Below are 12,511 nucleotides of genomic sequence, written 5' to 3'. Positions count from 1 at the left end.
GGTGGATTAAATGTTAAGGTAGAAAGGCAGAAACAAGAGGCGCCCAAACGAGAGACAGGAGAAATAAAAAAAATCAAAGGCTATATGATTAAATGACGGCACGCTCCAGGGCAGGAGTCGTTGAGGGGTCACAATCACTCGTTCAAGATACCATGACGATGTCAAGCACTCTACACCAGAAATGCGCCGACCTGTTAATGTGATGAGGATATTGGAGATATTAGACTTTAGTTAGCCAACGAGAGGATGAAGATGCAGAGTAGGAGCAAATCAAATGAAAGGTAAACGAAAGGAAGGCGCAATAGAAAGGAAAAAGAAGAGAAGAGAACTAAGACAACGGCGACGTGCAACGAGAGAAAGGACGATCAATCATCCAATGCCGGCTCTCTGTGTCTTCTGTACAGATCTAGCTAGGCTGCAGATGGTCGTAGCGTGCTATGGTGACAGCACTAAATTTGTTTGGTTTAGTTCTAATTTTGTTTTGTTTATTATTATTTTATTTTTTGGATCGGTCTTTAGGAGATTGGAGCCACCTTGAGAAAGGTGATGCTGGAGTGCGCCAGGTGGAAACTGGGGACAAAAATAGCTGACATGCCAAAATCTGCAGAGCTAGCCTGGCACTAGGAAGTTAGGGCCTGCCTGAGTGAGCCTAGGAGAAAATAAACCCGATGACAGTCGAAACGACGTGTTGGGCAGAAGAGCTAGAAGCCATGGGAGGTGGCAAAAGCGCCTTCTCAGCGGTGGCCACCATGGAGTACTGAAGGACGATGCCTTCAGTACAGAGTAAATAGTGGTCCATTCCCATTGACCTCGAGATATTCTGTACCCTGTAGAACCATGAGGGTTGCACATTATTTGTCAGGCAGTCACTGCCATACGTAGATGGTCATCATCTCCATCTCTATCACCATCATCACCATCATCATCATCATCATCATCATAAAAAGAAATTCAACCGGTGACTGAAGCGCGGCTAAAACCCAGCAGTACAGACTTGGAGACCAGTCGCCGTCATCACAGCCGTGGACGTGCAGCATGTTCTGACCGAAACAGTGGAAGAGGAAGAAATTTGGGGATGTGATGGTGCGGCGCCCAAATGGGGCAGGTTAGGAACGGTTGGGGCGTACGGTACCGTATTACCATCCATACGCCAAAGTTTCCCCAGTTTTCCAGTTTCCCATTTCTACACCCCCACTCTGATACGTACCGTACTAGGCCATACGATCCCTCTGACTCGACTCCTTGTCCAATTTACTCTACTCCGTTCCTCGACGTTTCTCGTACGGTTTACCTTTCCTCCAAGATCTTGACCGACTCTAAATTTGGATGGAGTAAGACTCTTTGGAACGAAAAATAAATGAAAAATGGCCCACTGTTTAGAGCCCCCAAACCTCATCCATTGTCTCTGGCATGGGTCTTCCCTACCATTGGGTTTTCCTGTCCCACAATAATGTAGGCTCGCAATGGGATCTGACTCTCGTCTGTGTCTAGATTGCCTCTTTTGAACGGTTTCAGGACCGAGTTAATTGCAGGATACGAGAGAGAGAGTTTCGACTCTTGGCTAATTTTGCCATTGTGAGAGCAAACCCGCCACCGTAAGATGTGTGGACAAGTCACTTCTATAGTCCATGGTTTGCGAAGCAAAAAACTCCGCCGCCGATATGAGGTCGCTCAAATCGATCAGATGGTGGAACCATCATAGCTTGTCGTGTGGAACAAGAGGCCTTGGACATCTCAATCCTGCTTGAACTGTGGCGTATATAATGTGATATAATGCACAGGAGACGCCCCCCTGGCAAAAGAGGCTACAGCGTAAGCGCCTCCAGTAGGATCGGGATTTAAAAAAAAAAAAAGCTCCACTCCCCTATCTATTTTCTATTCGCTGGTTGGATTGTCTACATCATTCATGTTTTGTCTTTGACCCCTGGGCTGCATTGAAATGGTTCCGCTCTGGATACTTCGCATTGCTTGCTATTTTGGCTTTATAACGTGTACCACTCCCCCGGGTCAGTGGCCTGGTGGGAATCCGACCATTATTGCTCCTACTTCTCCACCACGAACATCTATCTCCCCCACGGGAGTTACTTCGTCGGTGCGATTTAGTACTTCTTTCTCTACGGAGACTTCCGTGGTGATATCAGACACATCTACGTTCGTTACATCTCCTACTTCAGCGTCTTCGGCTTCAACTACTACGTTCATTTCTACTTCTCAGAGCATTTCTGAGAGTTCATCTCCCACGATGTCTCTCAACACGACAAGTGTACCCAGTGCATCGCCCTCGGTGTCGCCAATCACCCAGGGATCGGTTGCCGGGAATATCCTGGTTATTGCGAGAGACTCGGCAGCTGCTGGTGTGGCCTCGTCAGGATTCAATGCTTATGGTATACCATTTACCACTCTTCTGGTTCCCAAGGAGGGTACCACCCTACCATCGCTGAACAGTAGCTCCGGAGGAAACTTCGGAGGTATTCTCGTTGCAAGCGGGGTCAGCTATGACTATGGCGGCACGACAAATTTTCAGAGTGCTTTGACTGCGGATCAGTGGAATCAACTGTACGCCTATCAACTCGAATATGGAGTGAGGATGGTGCAGTACGATGTTTTCCCAGGACCGGCCTACGGTGCTGCAGACGCAAGTGGTGGTGGTGGGTGCTGTGGATCTGGTGTCGAGCAGCTGGTTTCCTTCTCCAACGTGGACGACTTCCCTACAGCTGGGTTGAAAACCAATGCCGGGGTCAGTACCCAGGGTCTCTGGCATTACCCGGCCACTATCAGCAACACCAGCTCGACCAAGCAGATTGCCAAGTTCGCTGCCGCCCCTGGGTATTCCGGAGAAACGACCGCGGCTGTTATCAACAACTTCGATGGAAGAGAGCAGATGGTCTTCTTCATCTCCTTCGACACGACCTGGAGCGCAACCTCCAACTATCTGCAGCACGCGTGGATTTCCTGGCTTACCCGCGGTCTCTACACTGGACACCGCCGGGTGAACTTGAACACTCAGATTGATGATGTTTTCTTAGAAACAGAGATCTACAAGCCGGCTGGACGGAACTTCCGGATCAGCACCTCTGATATGGATGGGATCTCCCGCTGGGTTCCCACGATCAATGCGAAGATGAATGAGGGCAGCAACTACTACGTTGAGCTTGGGCTCAATGGCAATGGTAATATCGAAGCGGCTACTTCCAAGCCGAACGGCGAGTCTCTGTGCAACGGAGGCGGTATTGAGTATGACTCTCCCCCCGACACCGAATTGGAGTTCAAAAAGCCCCTGGGAACCGGAACCAATCTCTGGTCCTCGACCCAGACCTCCTACGGCTGGACTACTGAATGCACTCGGTTGGACGATCTTTTGAACTGGATGACCACTCCGGCGAACCAGGACAAGTACGGGTTCCTTTCTCACACTTTCACTCATTTGGAACAGAACAACGCCACCTACTCCGATGTGAGCAAAGAGATTGCCTACAACCAGGCTTGGCTCAAGCAGAATGGTATCAGCTCGGCTAAGCATTACACTGCCAACGGCATCATCCCCCCTGCCATCACGGGACTTCACAATGGTGATGCTCTTAGGGCTTGGTGGGACAACGGCATTCGCAATTGTGTTGGCGATAACACGCGGCCCGTCCTTATGAACCAGGAAAACGTCATGTGGCCCTACTTTACCAATGTCGCATCCGATGGGTTTGATGGTATGCAGGTGAACCCTCGGTGGTCCACCCGCATCTACTATAACTGCGATACCCCTGACTGCACAGTTCAGGAGTGGATTGACACCACTTCCAGCCGCGGCAACTTCGAGGATCTGCTTGCTGTGGAGAAGTCGGAGACCATCCGTCACCTCTTAGGTCTGCGCCGTGATTCCTACATGTTCCATCAGGCCAACCTGCGCAATTCGGACACCCCTCCGATCACGATCAATGGAGTCTCCGCGCAGTATTCTATTTTCCAAGCGTGGGTTGAGACCCAGGTGCAGGAATTTGTGCGATTAGTGAAGTGGCCCATTGTCACCATCGACCACCAGGAGGTATGTGCTGTCACCAGTTCCCAAGCGTAGGGAGGTTTGAGCTAACAGCGCCGCATTAGATGTCTGACAACTTCCTGTCTCGTTACACGCGTGACCGCTGCAACTACTCTCTTCAATATGCAATTGCGAATCACCAGATCGGTGGAGTGACGGTGTCTGCCAAGGACAACACCTGCAGCGTACCTATTCCTGTCACCTTCCCTGTTGCGCCCACCAACACACAGGGCTTCGCCACCGAGCAACTCGGCAGCGATCCTCTTACGGTGTGGGTGAAGCTCTCCGGTTCTCCGGTGACATTTACACTTTCTAAACCTATTCCATTGTAGTCTTGGTTTCTTTCTTGATGAACGGAATGCCAGTCTGAAACAAAAATGGCAATGTAGTATATTAATTGGAACTATAGATAGTCTTACGGCTACAAATGAAAACTAGGGGTTATTGCATGTATCAACTTGGCTCTGTATGTAAACAACGTTGACCCGTAAACTAAATAGATATTGAGAGACATTCTACACATCCAAATCAACATCATGATTCATATGAGGCAGGATGAAGGACTCAACCCGTAACACAAACAAACATAGCCTCCCCATCATCACGCCGTGCCACGACAATTAGGTACAGGAATGTCTCGGATGATCCTCGGTCTGATATCTATAATCATCCACAAATAAATAATTTTTAAAAAAAAAAATTAATAAATAAATAAAAGACGTACAATGCAAGAAAAAAAGGGAAAAAAAAGCCCAATAGGGTAAAGATAGTATGTCATGCTTACAAAATACGGAGTACATCATATTGGGATGACTGCATAAACAACCTAGACATATGATGCCATGTACATCCATTCCCTTCGAATGAAAGATTGGGGCGAGTCAGACAACTTCATCCACTTCTTTGGTTCCCGTGTCTCGTATTCCCCTCTATCAGTACCTTATTTAGTACGATGACGGCTGAGTGAGAATATTAAGGGCTGTAGGATTCTTTGGCTTCCCCGCTCTTTTACTTAGTATTTCTATTTCGTACGTCTAGACTTTCCAGCTTTTGTTGTTGGCCAGGGAAGACATGTCGCAGGCAGGCTACGGCGTGTATGCTAGGGGGTTGGGATGATGTGCTGGCAATGTGTGACTGGTTCGGATTCAGTTTCTTTCTCTCTTTTTCTTTCTGTTTTTGCTTTTTTTGTTGTTTCCCTGGTAAAGTATCCTATGCTGTGCATCAAGGCTAACTTTTCCAGTCTGATAGTCTGTGCATTATTACACAGGCTAATCATGGGTAGCAGATACATGTTCGTGCTCCGTAGAGAACACAGAAGGAAGAAGCTACAGCCACAAACGTGGTAGTGGAGCAAATGCGATGGACCGTCTTTGTCCGGAAAGCTTCCGGACAGAATCCAAAATCCAAAGTTGAGATAATTAAGTTGATCCAGAGCACACCATCCAGGACAGTCAACTGGTCTCTAACCACAAAAATCATTCAAACCCACGAGTGATGCATCGCGGCTCTCGTCCAGAGTAAAGCTGTATCTAGGCGCCAAGCCGTTAAAATTGAACCCGAGAAAGGACTGGATAAGTTGGCCGATGGACTCGATCACTTCGCCGTCGATGGGTATGCATCCATATGTCAGTATGGATTTATGTACATACTTAGGGCTAGCGTACCTGGTAATGCAAGTAATGCAAGATACGAACGGATACATACCGTATGTACTGTACGTACTGTACGTACTATAACCTGGATACAATACCCACAGATCAGCAGTCTTGGGCGGGAACTCTAGTGTCCGTGGACAGCGTGGATTTACCAGATTGACACGGGACCACAGACTATGGGATGATTGGAAGGGTTTCAGTGTTTAATGGCCAGGCCTTCTACCGGCCAAGATATGACCCAGGGACAGCGACCTCGTTTCCCATTTCTTGGTATCGATTTTGCTTTCTTATCTTTTGGTTTTTTCATTTTCCGACCCGTTGTCTACTATTTGCCAGAACCTCAGCCCCGATCTGGCTATGATCGAGGTCGTTGTCGACCGGGCTAGCGGTCAGGGCCATAAGTAGACTAAAGCACCATATTACGCAAGAGAAAGAAGGACCAAGAGTAGTCCTGAGACGCTTCAGCCACAGCGTCTAGACCAAAAAGGATACAATAACCAATCCTGTTCATTGGTTAAAGTGCTGAGACTGAGAGTTGATTAGGCGCATGATGCTGGAGTGGCACCAGGCTTCCGAATTCCTCCTCCTATTGCTATGTAAGGTCACGTTTCAGAGAGACAAAGCATTCCGGCATCAAATATCAGGCTTGATGTTGTGAGACTAGGTGTAACGTTGATATTCTGGGTGGATTCATTGGAGTTATTGTGTGGCGTAGTGCAGTTACTATTAGGCGGCAGCACCAGAGAGTGATTATCTTATCATCCCCTTTCTTTCCCTCGATCGGATCTTCATCGCTACCCACTTTTCCTTTCTACTAGACCTCATTTTTTTGGATTATCATTTGCTACTTTATTTTATTCTAGTTTTACTTCTTTTACTTGGCTGGGCCGATCCTTCTCCCTCGTATTTCTTTCTCTTTCATTCATTTCATCCTTTCTCAATCCACCCCATCCCATCTAGGAGATGGTAAACCCACTCGATGACCCGACCATGAAAGGTCTCCCAGCTCGAGGCTGGAGATCCTGGTCGAAGAAGAAGAAGCTCGTAGTCATCGGCTTGGTCCTCTTGGCTATCATCGCCATTGCAGTCGGCCTCGGAGTTGGCCTTGGTGTAGGGCTGAACAATGGCGATGACAACGATAACGAAGGCGACGACAATGAGACGACGCCTCCCACTGGAGGCGGCGGAGACGACAACACAACCACCGTCAATTGGAAACCCAAGGTGGGAACCACCTGGCAGATTGAGCTGCTGCATCCGCTGAACAATCGCTCGTTGGACGTGGATGTCTACGACATTGATCTCTTCAACAACAACAAGTCCACCATCGACGCCCTGCACAAAGACGGCCGCAAGGTCATCTGCTACTTCTCCGCGGGCAGCTACGAGAACTGGCGGCCCGACAAGGACGACTTCAGGGACTCTGATCTGGGCAAAACCCTGAATGGATGGGAGAATGAGAAATGGCTGAACCTGCGCAGTTCGAACGTGCGCAAGATCATGCAGTCTCGTCTGGACATGGCGGTGCAGAAGGGATGCGACGGCGTTGACCCGGACAATGTCGACGGATACGACAATGACAACGGACTGGGACTGACGACGAATGATTCGACGGACTTTGTCAACTTCCTGGCTCGCGAAACGCACGGACGGAACATGTCCATTGGATTGAAGAATGCTGGGAAGATCATCCCGTCCGTCATCAGAAGCATGCAGTGGAGCGTGAACGAGCAGTGTGCCCAGTACCAGGAATGCGATACCTACGCCGTGTTCACCCAACAGGGCAAGCCGGTCTTCCACATTGAATACCCCAAGGGCGACGACACCAACAATTACAAGGCTGTCTCAACGAAGCAGAAAGATGATGCCTGTGATTTCTCGGGCTCAGGCAACTTCTCCACGGTAATCAAGAACATGAATCTAGATGACTGGGTCCAGACCTGTTAGCCTGGTCCAAATCACCGTATTATATAGACTTTATAGTTCGCATGAGTATGAATATGTGGGATCTGGGGTCCTGTCCTATATAGCTTAATATGATGTAATCAACCGTTGTTATACCGACAGACCTAGGCTCATAGAGAGAGAAAAGACCAATACACCAGCTAGCCAAGCTGTTATTATGCCATTGCTTATTCTACAGATCATTCGTATCTACTTGTATCGGTGAATCTATGGTAGATTTACGGTTAATCTGTCTCCAACACAAGATGATATATTTAGCCATCGCAGGCATGGCATCACGTCATAAAGACCTCACCCAGGCAGAATGGCAATCGCCAAGGCCAACACGAAGTAATGAGCACTACAGAGGATTCCCGAATATGCATCGACCGCCACATGCCATGTCCGTGTTCTACCGTGTAACTATCCGTTGTGTCCGATTCAGCCCCTGTTATGCAGTGTCTCAACTTCAAATGCGAAGTGGTTTCCATATTTTTCCATCCCGAAAAACTTTTCAACAAGGCTCGAAAAAACCACAAAAATAAAAATAAAAATCCAAAAAATTACATACCAAAAATTCTACCGAACTACTCCGAAAAAATGCCAAGACCCTAGTTAACCATATTCTATAAAATATAAAATCCTCTGAATACGACAGTACAAATAAACAACAGTGGTCCAATGCCTATCTTATGGGACAATTCTAACCAGCCTGACCATCTAAATGTACTCAGTACAGGGAACAAATTCTCTTCGTCCACCATCTTGGCGACCCTAATTTCGCCACCGCTAACAAACAACCTGAAACATCCTGCATTCAGGAGCGGAGTAAGCTCCTAAAGACCTGGGAAAACTCCGTTGGAGGCTCTCTGGATCCATGAAACGCTGGATCGGAGACTTCCCAATCTAGAAAAGTATACACGAATCGGTCCGAATGGATGATTATTGCCGGCGGCCCCAGATCTGACCCGCGCCAAGACGTCCGATGGAGCTTTTGCAAAGAAGCCTGCTTAACGGAGCGGACATCCATTATCCACTGTCGGAGGGTCAGAGGAAATTACATTTTAAAAGACGTATCCATTGGATTCCTAGTATAGTAAAGCGTGTGTTTATGCGGATACACCATATTTTGGGTTAAGGATTAGAAGGATCAGAAAAAGGATTGAGTTTATATTATTAAAGAATATTATCTGACTTGTCATTGCTTTGAAATGATGAATCATGACATTTGACGATCTGTCCATTTGGCGAGTTCGAATCAAGCACTCAGATTCTGATCTGCTTTCTCTTTAGGAGGGTGTGCACGTGATACATATATGAAGGTGGCTTAGATAGTGTCCTGTCTGTCAGGCTTCTTTTGGTTCTTCTTACCCTTTTTGAGACTGGCTGTGTTAACAAGCTAGACAAGTTTTGGCTTTAGCGTTAAGTTAGAGCCCATACTCGTCGTTCGGTACGGAGTACGGTTAGTAGAAGTTAGTCTGATACTCTTACCATACAGCTAGCTGTATTTGCAAATCTCAGACATCACTGAGCACAGATATGGTACCACCGACTTACAGTTCATGACTCAGTCTGTCTTAGAAAGGCCCATAGAAAATCTATCCAGACAAACCAAAAGTCCTACAATGTCACCCTACCAGCCCACCTAAGGAAGAGGCGGTGTTAACGTGCCTTCTTTCCACGATAGGTGCTGTGGATCTGGAAAGATTGAGTTTGAAGAGCCCGGCGCTAACAAACCCTCTCTTTCTTTCTTTTTTTTTTTTTTTTTTTTTTTTCCCTCACTCTTTTTCTGAGAAAGTGGTTCGTTCCTGTATGGGCTCTGGTTCAGGGGTGGGGGGGCCGGAACTCAGGTACGAACCATGGGGAGCCTTTCGGAGGATTCATTTTCTTTTTTTTTGTTCTTTCTTTTTCTCCTACCGCCCAGTCAATAATATACAACATAAGCGGGCAAATGAGATTGCTGCATGGAAGCGAGAGCGTGATTTGAAATTCCTGCCCGCGGCTGGCTTGGCGTGCGTTTGTTTCCCCCCGGCGACAGTGGTTCGGAGGGATTTCTTGTGTTGCCCTGAATGTATCCTAAGATCCTCCATAGATCCATCGTGTTGAATCGAGAGATGAAAGTACGAATGACGACTGTTGTTCGTGAGATGGCATAGACAGTGTACTAAGTAATCCGTACTTTTAAGCTACTTTTTGACTCAGAATTGGATATCAATCGGCTGAGTCATCCAGCCCGGACCCAGACCCTAATCCACCTTAAATTTACATTACTTGCATTGATTAACTGTCCACCCGATGCGCCGAAAAAAACATTAAAAAGAAGAATGACAACTTCTCGGACATCAGTTTCTACGTCTGGATTGAGTACGACATACATGTCACCGCCCCAATATCTCCGGAGGAGACACAAATCGTAGTTACCTTACTCCGAAGGTGTAACCATCGACAGCCCTAAGACCATGTGTCTAACCCTGATATGACGTCCGATGACACACGGGCATCTAGACGCCGTACAACTGCAAATGCGACCGCGATCGTGGACAATGTCATGGCTCCATAGGAAATCATCAACATCACCATCACTATAAATAAACGCCTTCCGTCTCAACATCAGGACTGCAAGCAATTTAAACTAAAAATTTGTATGTTTTACCGAGAACTGACCGCACCTCTAGCATACGGCACAGAGCAGAAATAGGCAAGGAAAATTGACTCGTCCAGATGTCCGTCACTCATTGTATATGTTTTACCTACGTTGAGCCGTGGTAACTTCCCTCCATCCGAAGCTAAATCTGCAAGCCACGGGGCGGACTACTCCATCTGGAACTCCGTCGTTTTGGGTATTTTCTCAAGACAACCTAACCTAAGTCGTTATAAGACCCGACCGGAAGACTGAGCACATTACTAGACAACATGAGACTAATCCATCCGACATCATTGCCGGTCCATGTCCTGTCTTTGATTCTATATTCTACTATATCTGAAACCGATCTGGTCAAGTGAAGAGATTAAACCGCAATGAATACGGGGTAGAGGGTTCTACAGTATGTGACATCTCAAACGCCCATGGTCTCAACTTGGCTATTAATAAGTTGAATCACGAGAGCTGTAAATGGAGACTAAGAATATCTTCCCCCCACATGGTGGAGAAAGTGGATTTTATGATTTAAGAATCGTAGATCTTGGCCGATGACTAGTGCTGGTTCGTTGGTCTAGATTTAGTGAGGGTTTTGGAGCGTATTGAAAATTACCGCCGCAGTGGTCCGATGGGATCTGGTACCGGACAGCTAGGTTATCCATGCCGATCACAGGCTGTACCTGGAATAGCGGATGCAGGCATTTTGGAATCTACGTAGGGTTCAATTTTGGTTTACCTCAACGTTACTGTATCATCTATAGTGGATAAATTAGTATGTAGGAAAACAAAAAAAAATTTAGTATTCTATGTAGTAGTAAAGTTGCATTGCCATCAGTAGTCCCAGATCAGACTTTCATTTCATATACATCATTAATATGAATCAACCGCTCCTTCTATTTGCAAACACATGTCGTAATAGATACATCATGAAACTCATTTCGCCATCAGATTTACGAACTCGGTCCACCTGTCACCAAAACTAGCGTAGTAGTCGGTGTTCAGATGTGTGATGAAGATTTCATCGGCAACCGTTCGCACTTGCTTCACTAATGACCGAAGGTTGGATCCTTCCACGTTGTCTGGCACCGAGTGGATCACCGCGCATAGCTGGCTGCGGTTGCTGTCAGGAATCTCTTTGAATAGTTTGGCCCCATGGCGTTCCTGAAAGGTATCATAAGTCGCCTCAAAGACGACGGTCGAATCAGCACTTGGCAGGTAGCGAGAGTCAGGAATCGTCCCAGGATTATGGACGACCTATATTAGAAGTATTAGCGTAGCTGACCCACCCAAATTGATCTGTACAGATACGATCATGAAGAGAGCAGTAAACGAGCAGCGAAGCGCCACAAGAGAATATGAAAAGAAAAGAAAAGAAAAGAAAAAAAGAAACACAGAAAAGGAAAAGAAGGGGGGGGAGGGGGAGGGGGGGGGGATTGAAAAAAGGAAAATCAAAAGCAACGCAACGATCGGATAAATTACCCAATACCACAGTGGATAAGGGTCGCACATACAAAGTGGTCCGGGCCAAGGCCAGGTGTATCCTTCACCACAGAAGTGAGATTTTGTAAATATGACAATGCATCAGCATTGTATTGCTGAGGGGTTTCGTCGAAGAATATTCCCCGAACCGCAAGTTTGGGGTTAGAGCTGTTAGTTGGCCACGCAGCGTAGGTCTCGATGTCCTTGCGAACCAACGAGATGTTCCGCTTTGCGTATGTGGTAGCGACGTAGCCCAAGACACGCACGTTGTCATAAGAGACGAGCTTGGGGATCTCTCGGGTATAATTGGCGTCAGGCAGGGCGTTGGGGCCGGGGCCACTGCCTGGGTTAATCACGACCGTGAAATTAACATCCGGGTGTTCGGCGATCCTGTGGCGTTCAGCTGCTCCATCCACGCTACGCAGTATGGCTTCCAGATGTCATGTCATGCCATGCTTTCTGTATGGGCATGCACCTGCCTAGTTGGGTGGGGTGTTGGGGAGGTTTTCTAGGGTGAGAAGTGGGAAACATACACATTCTCCAATGGAGTCCAGGCCCCGGGTGCAGGGTACACATAGAGAGGGACGAATACCTTAGCTTTGGGTCCCATGCTGTTTTTTTTGTGTAGGGTGACCACAACTGCCGGAGGTATAACGACAGCGAGAATGGCGATAAAAATGAGGATGGCTAAAACAAAACGAGAGCGGCGGCTCTGGAGGCATCGGCGGCCTCTCACGTGTTTGCTTAGCCCCATTTTTGCTATAA

At 47.4% G+C, this 12,511-nt stretch overlaps 3 protein-coding genes across 3 annotated transcripts; 2 read left to right on the top strand and 1 right to left on the bottom strand.

Annotated features, from left to right (window-relative positions):
• Positions 1-2,242: 2,242 nt before the first annotated feature.
• agd3 (putative extracellular serine-rich protein) lies at positions 2,243-4,362 on the top strand (the record flags this gene model as incomplete). The annotated part of the gene is made up of 2 exons (XM_033571942.1): positions 2,243-4,036; positions 4,096-4,362. 2 exons carry the CDS (start codon positions 2,243-2,245, stop codon positions 4,360-4,362), a joined length of 2,061 nt encoding a protein of 686 aa, XP_033425257.1.
• Positions 4,363-6,648: 2,286 nt separating this feature from the next.
• ATNIH1004_007316 (endo alpha-1,4 polygalactosaminidase) lies at positions 6,649-7,632 on the top strand (the record flags this gene model as incomplete). The annotated part of the gene is made up of 1 exon (XM_033571941.1): positions 6,649-7,632. The coding sequence occupies one exon, from the start codon at positions 6,649-6,651 to the stop codon at positions 7,630-7,632; it is 984 nt and encodes a 327-aa protein (XP_033425256.1).
• A 3,568-nt stretch (positions 7,633-11,200) lies between these two features.
• On the bottom strand, positions 11,201-12,356 carry ATNIH1004_007315 (spherulation-specific family 4 protein; the record flags this gene model as incomplete). The annotated part of the gene is made up of 3 exons (XM_033571940.1): positions 11,201-11,521; positions 11,779-12,136; positions 12,280-12,356. The coding sequence occupies 3 exons, from the start codon at positions 12,354-12,356 to the stop codon at positions 11,201-11,203; spliced, it is 756 nt and encodes a 251-aa protein (XP_033425255.1).
• Positions 12,357-12,511: the final 155 nt, after the last annotated feature.

The sequence above is a fragment of the Aspergillus tanneri genome, assembly GCF_003426965.1.
Source record: "Aspergillus tanneri strain NIH1004 chromosome Unknown AapTan_7_pilon_pilon_pilon, whole genome shotgun sequence".
NCBI lineage: Eukaryota > Fungi > Ascomycota > Eurotiomycetes > Eurotiales > Aspergillaceae > Aspergillus > Aspergillus tanneri.
The sequence above is the reverse complement of the archived record's forward strand: the minus strand, read 5'-3'. Positions and strand labels throughout refer to the sequence as shown.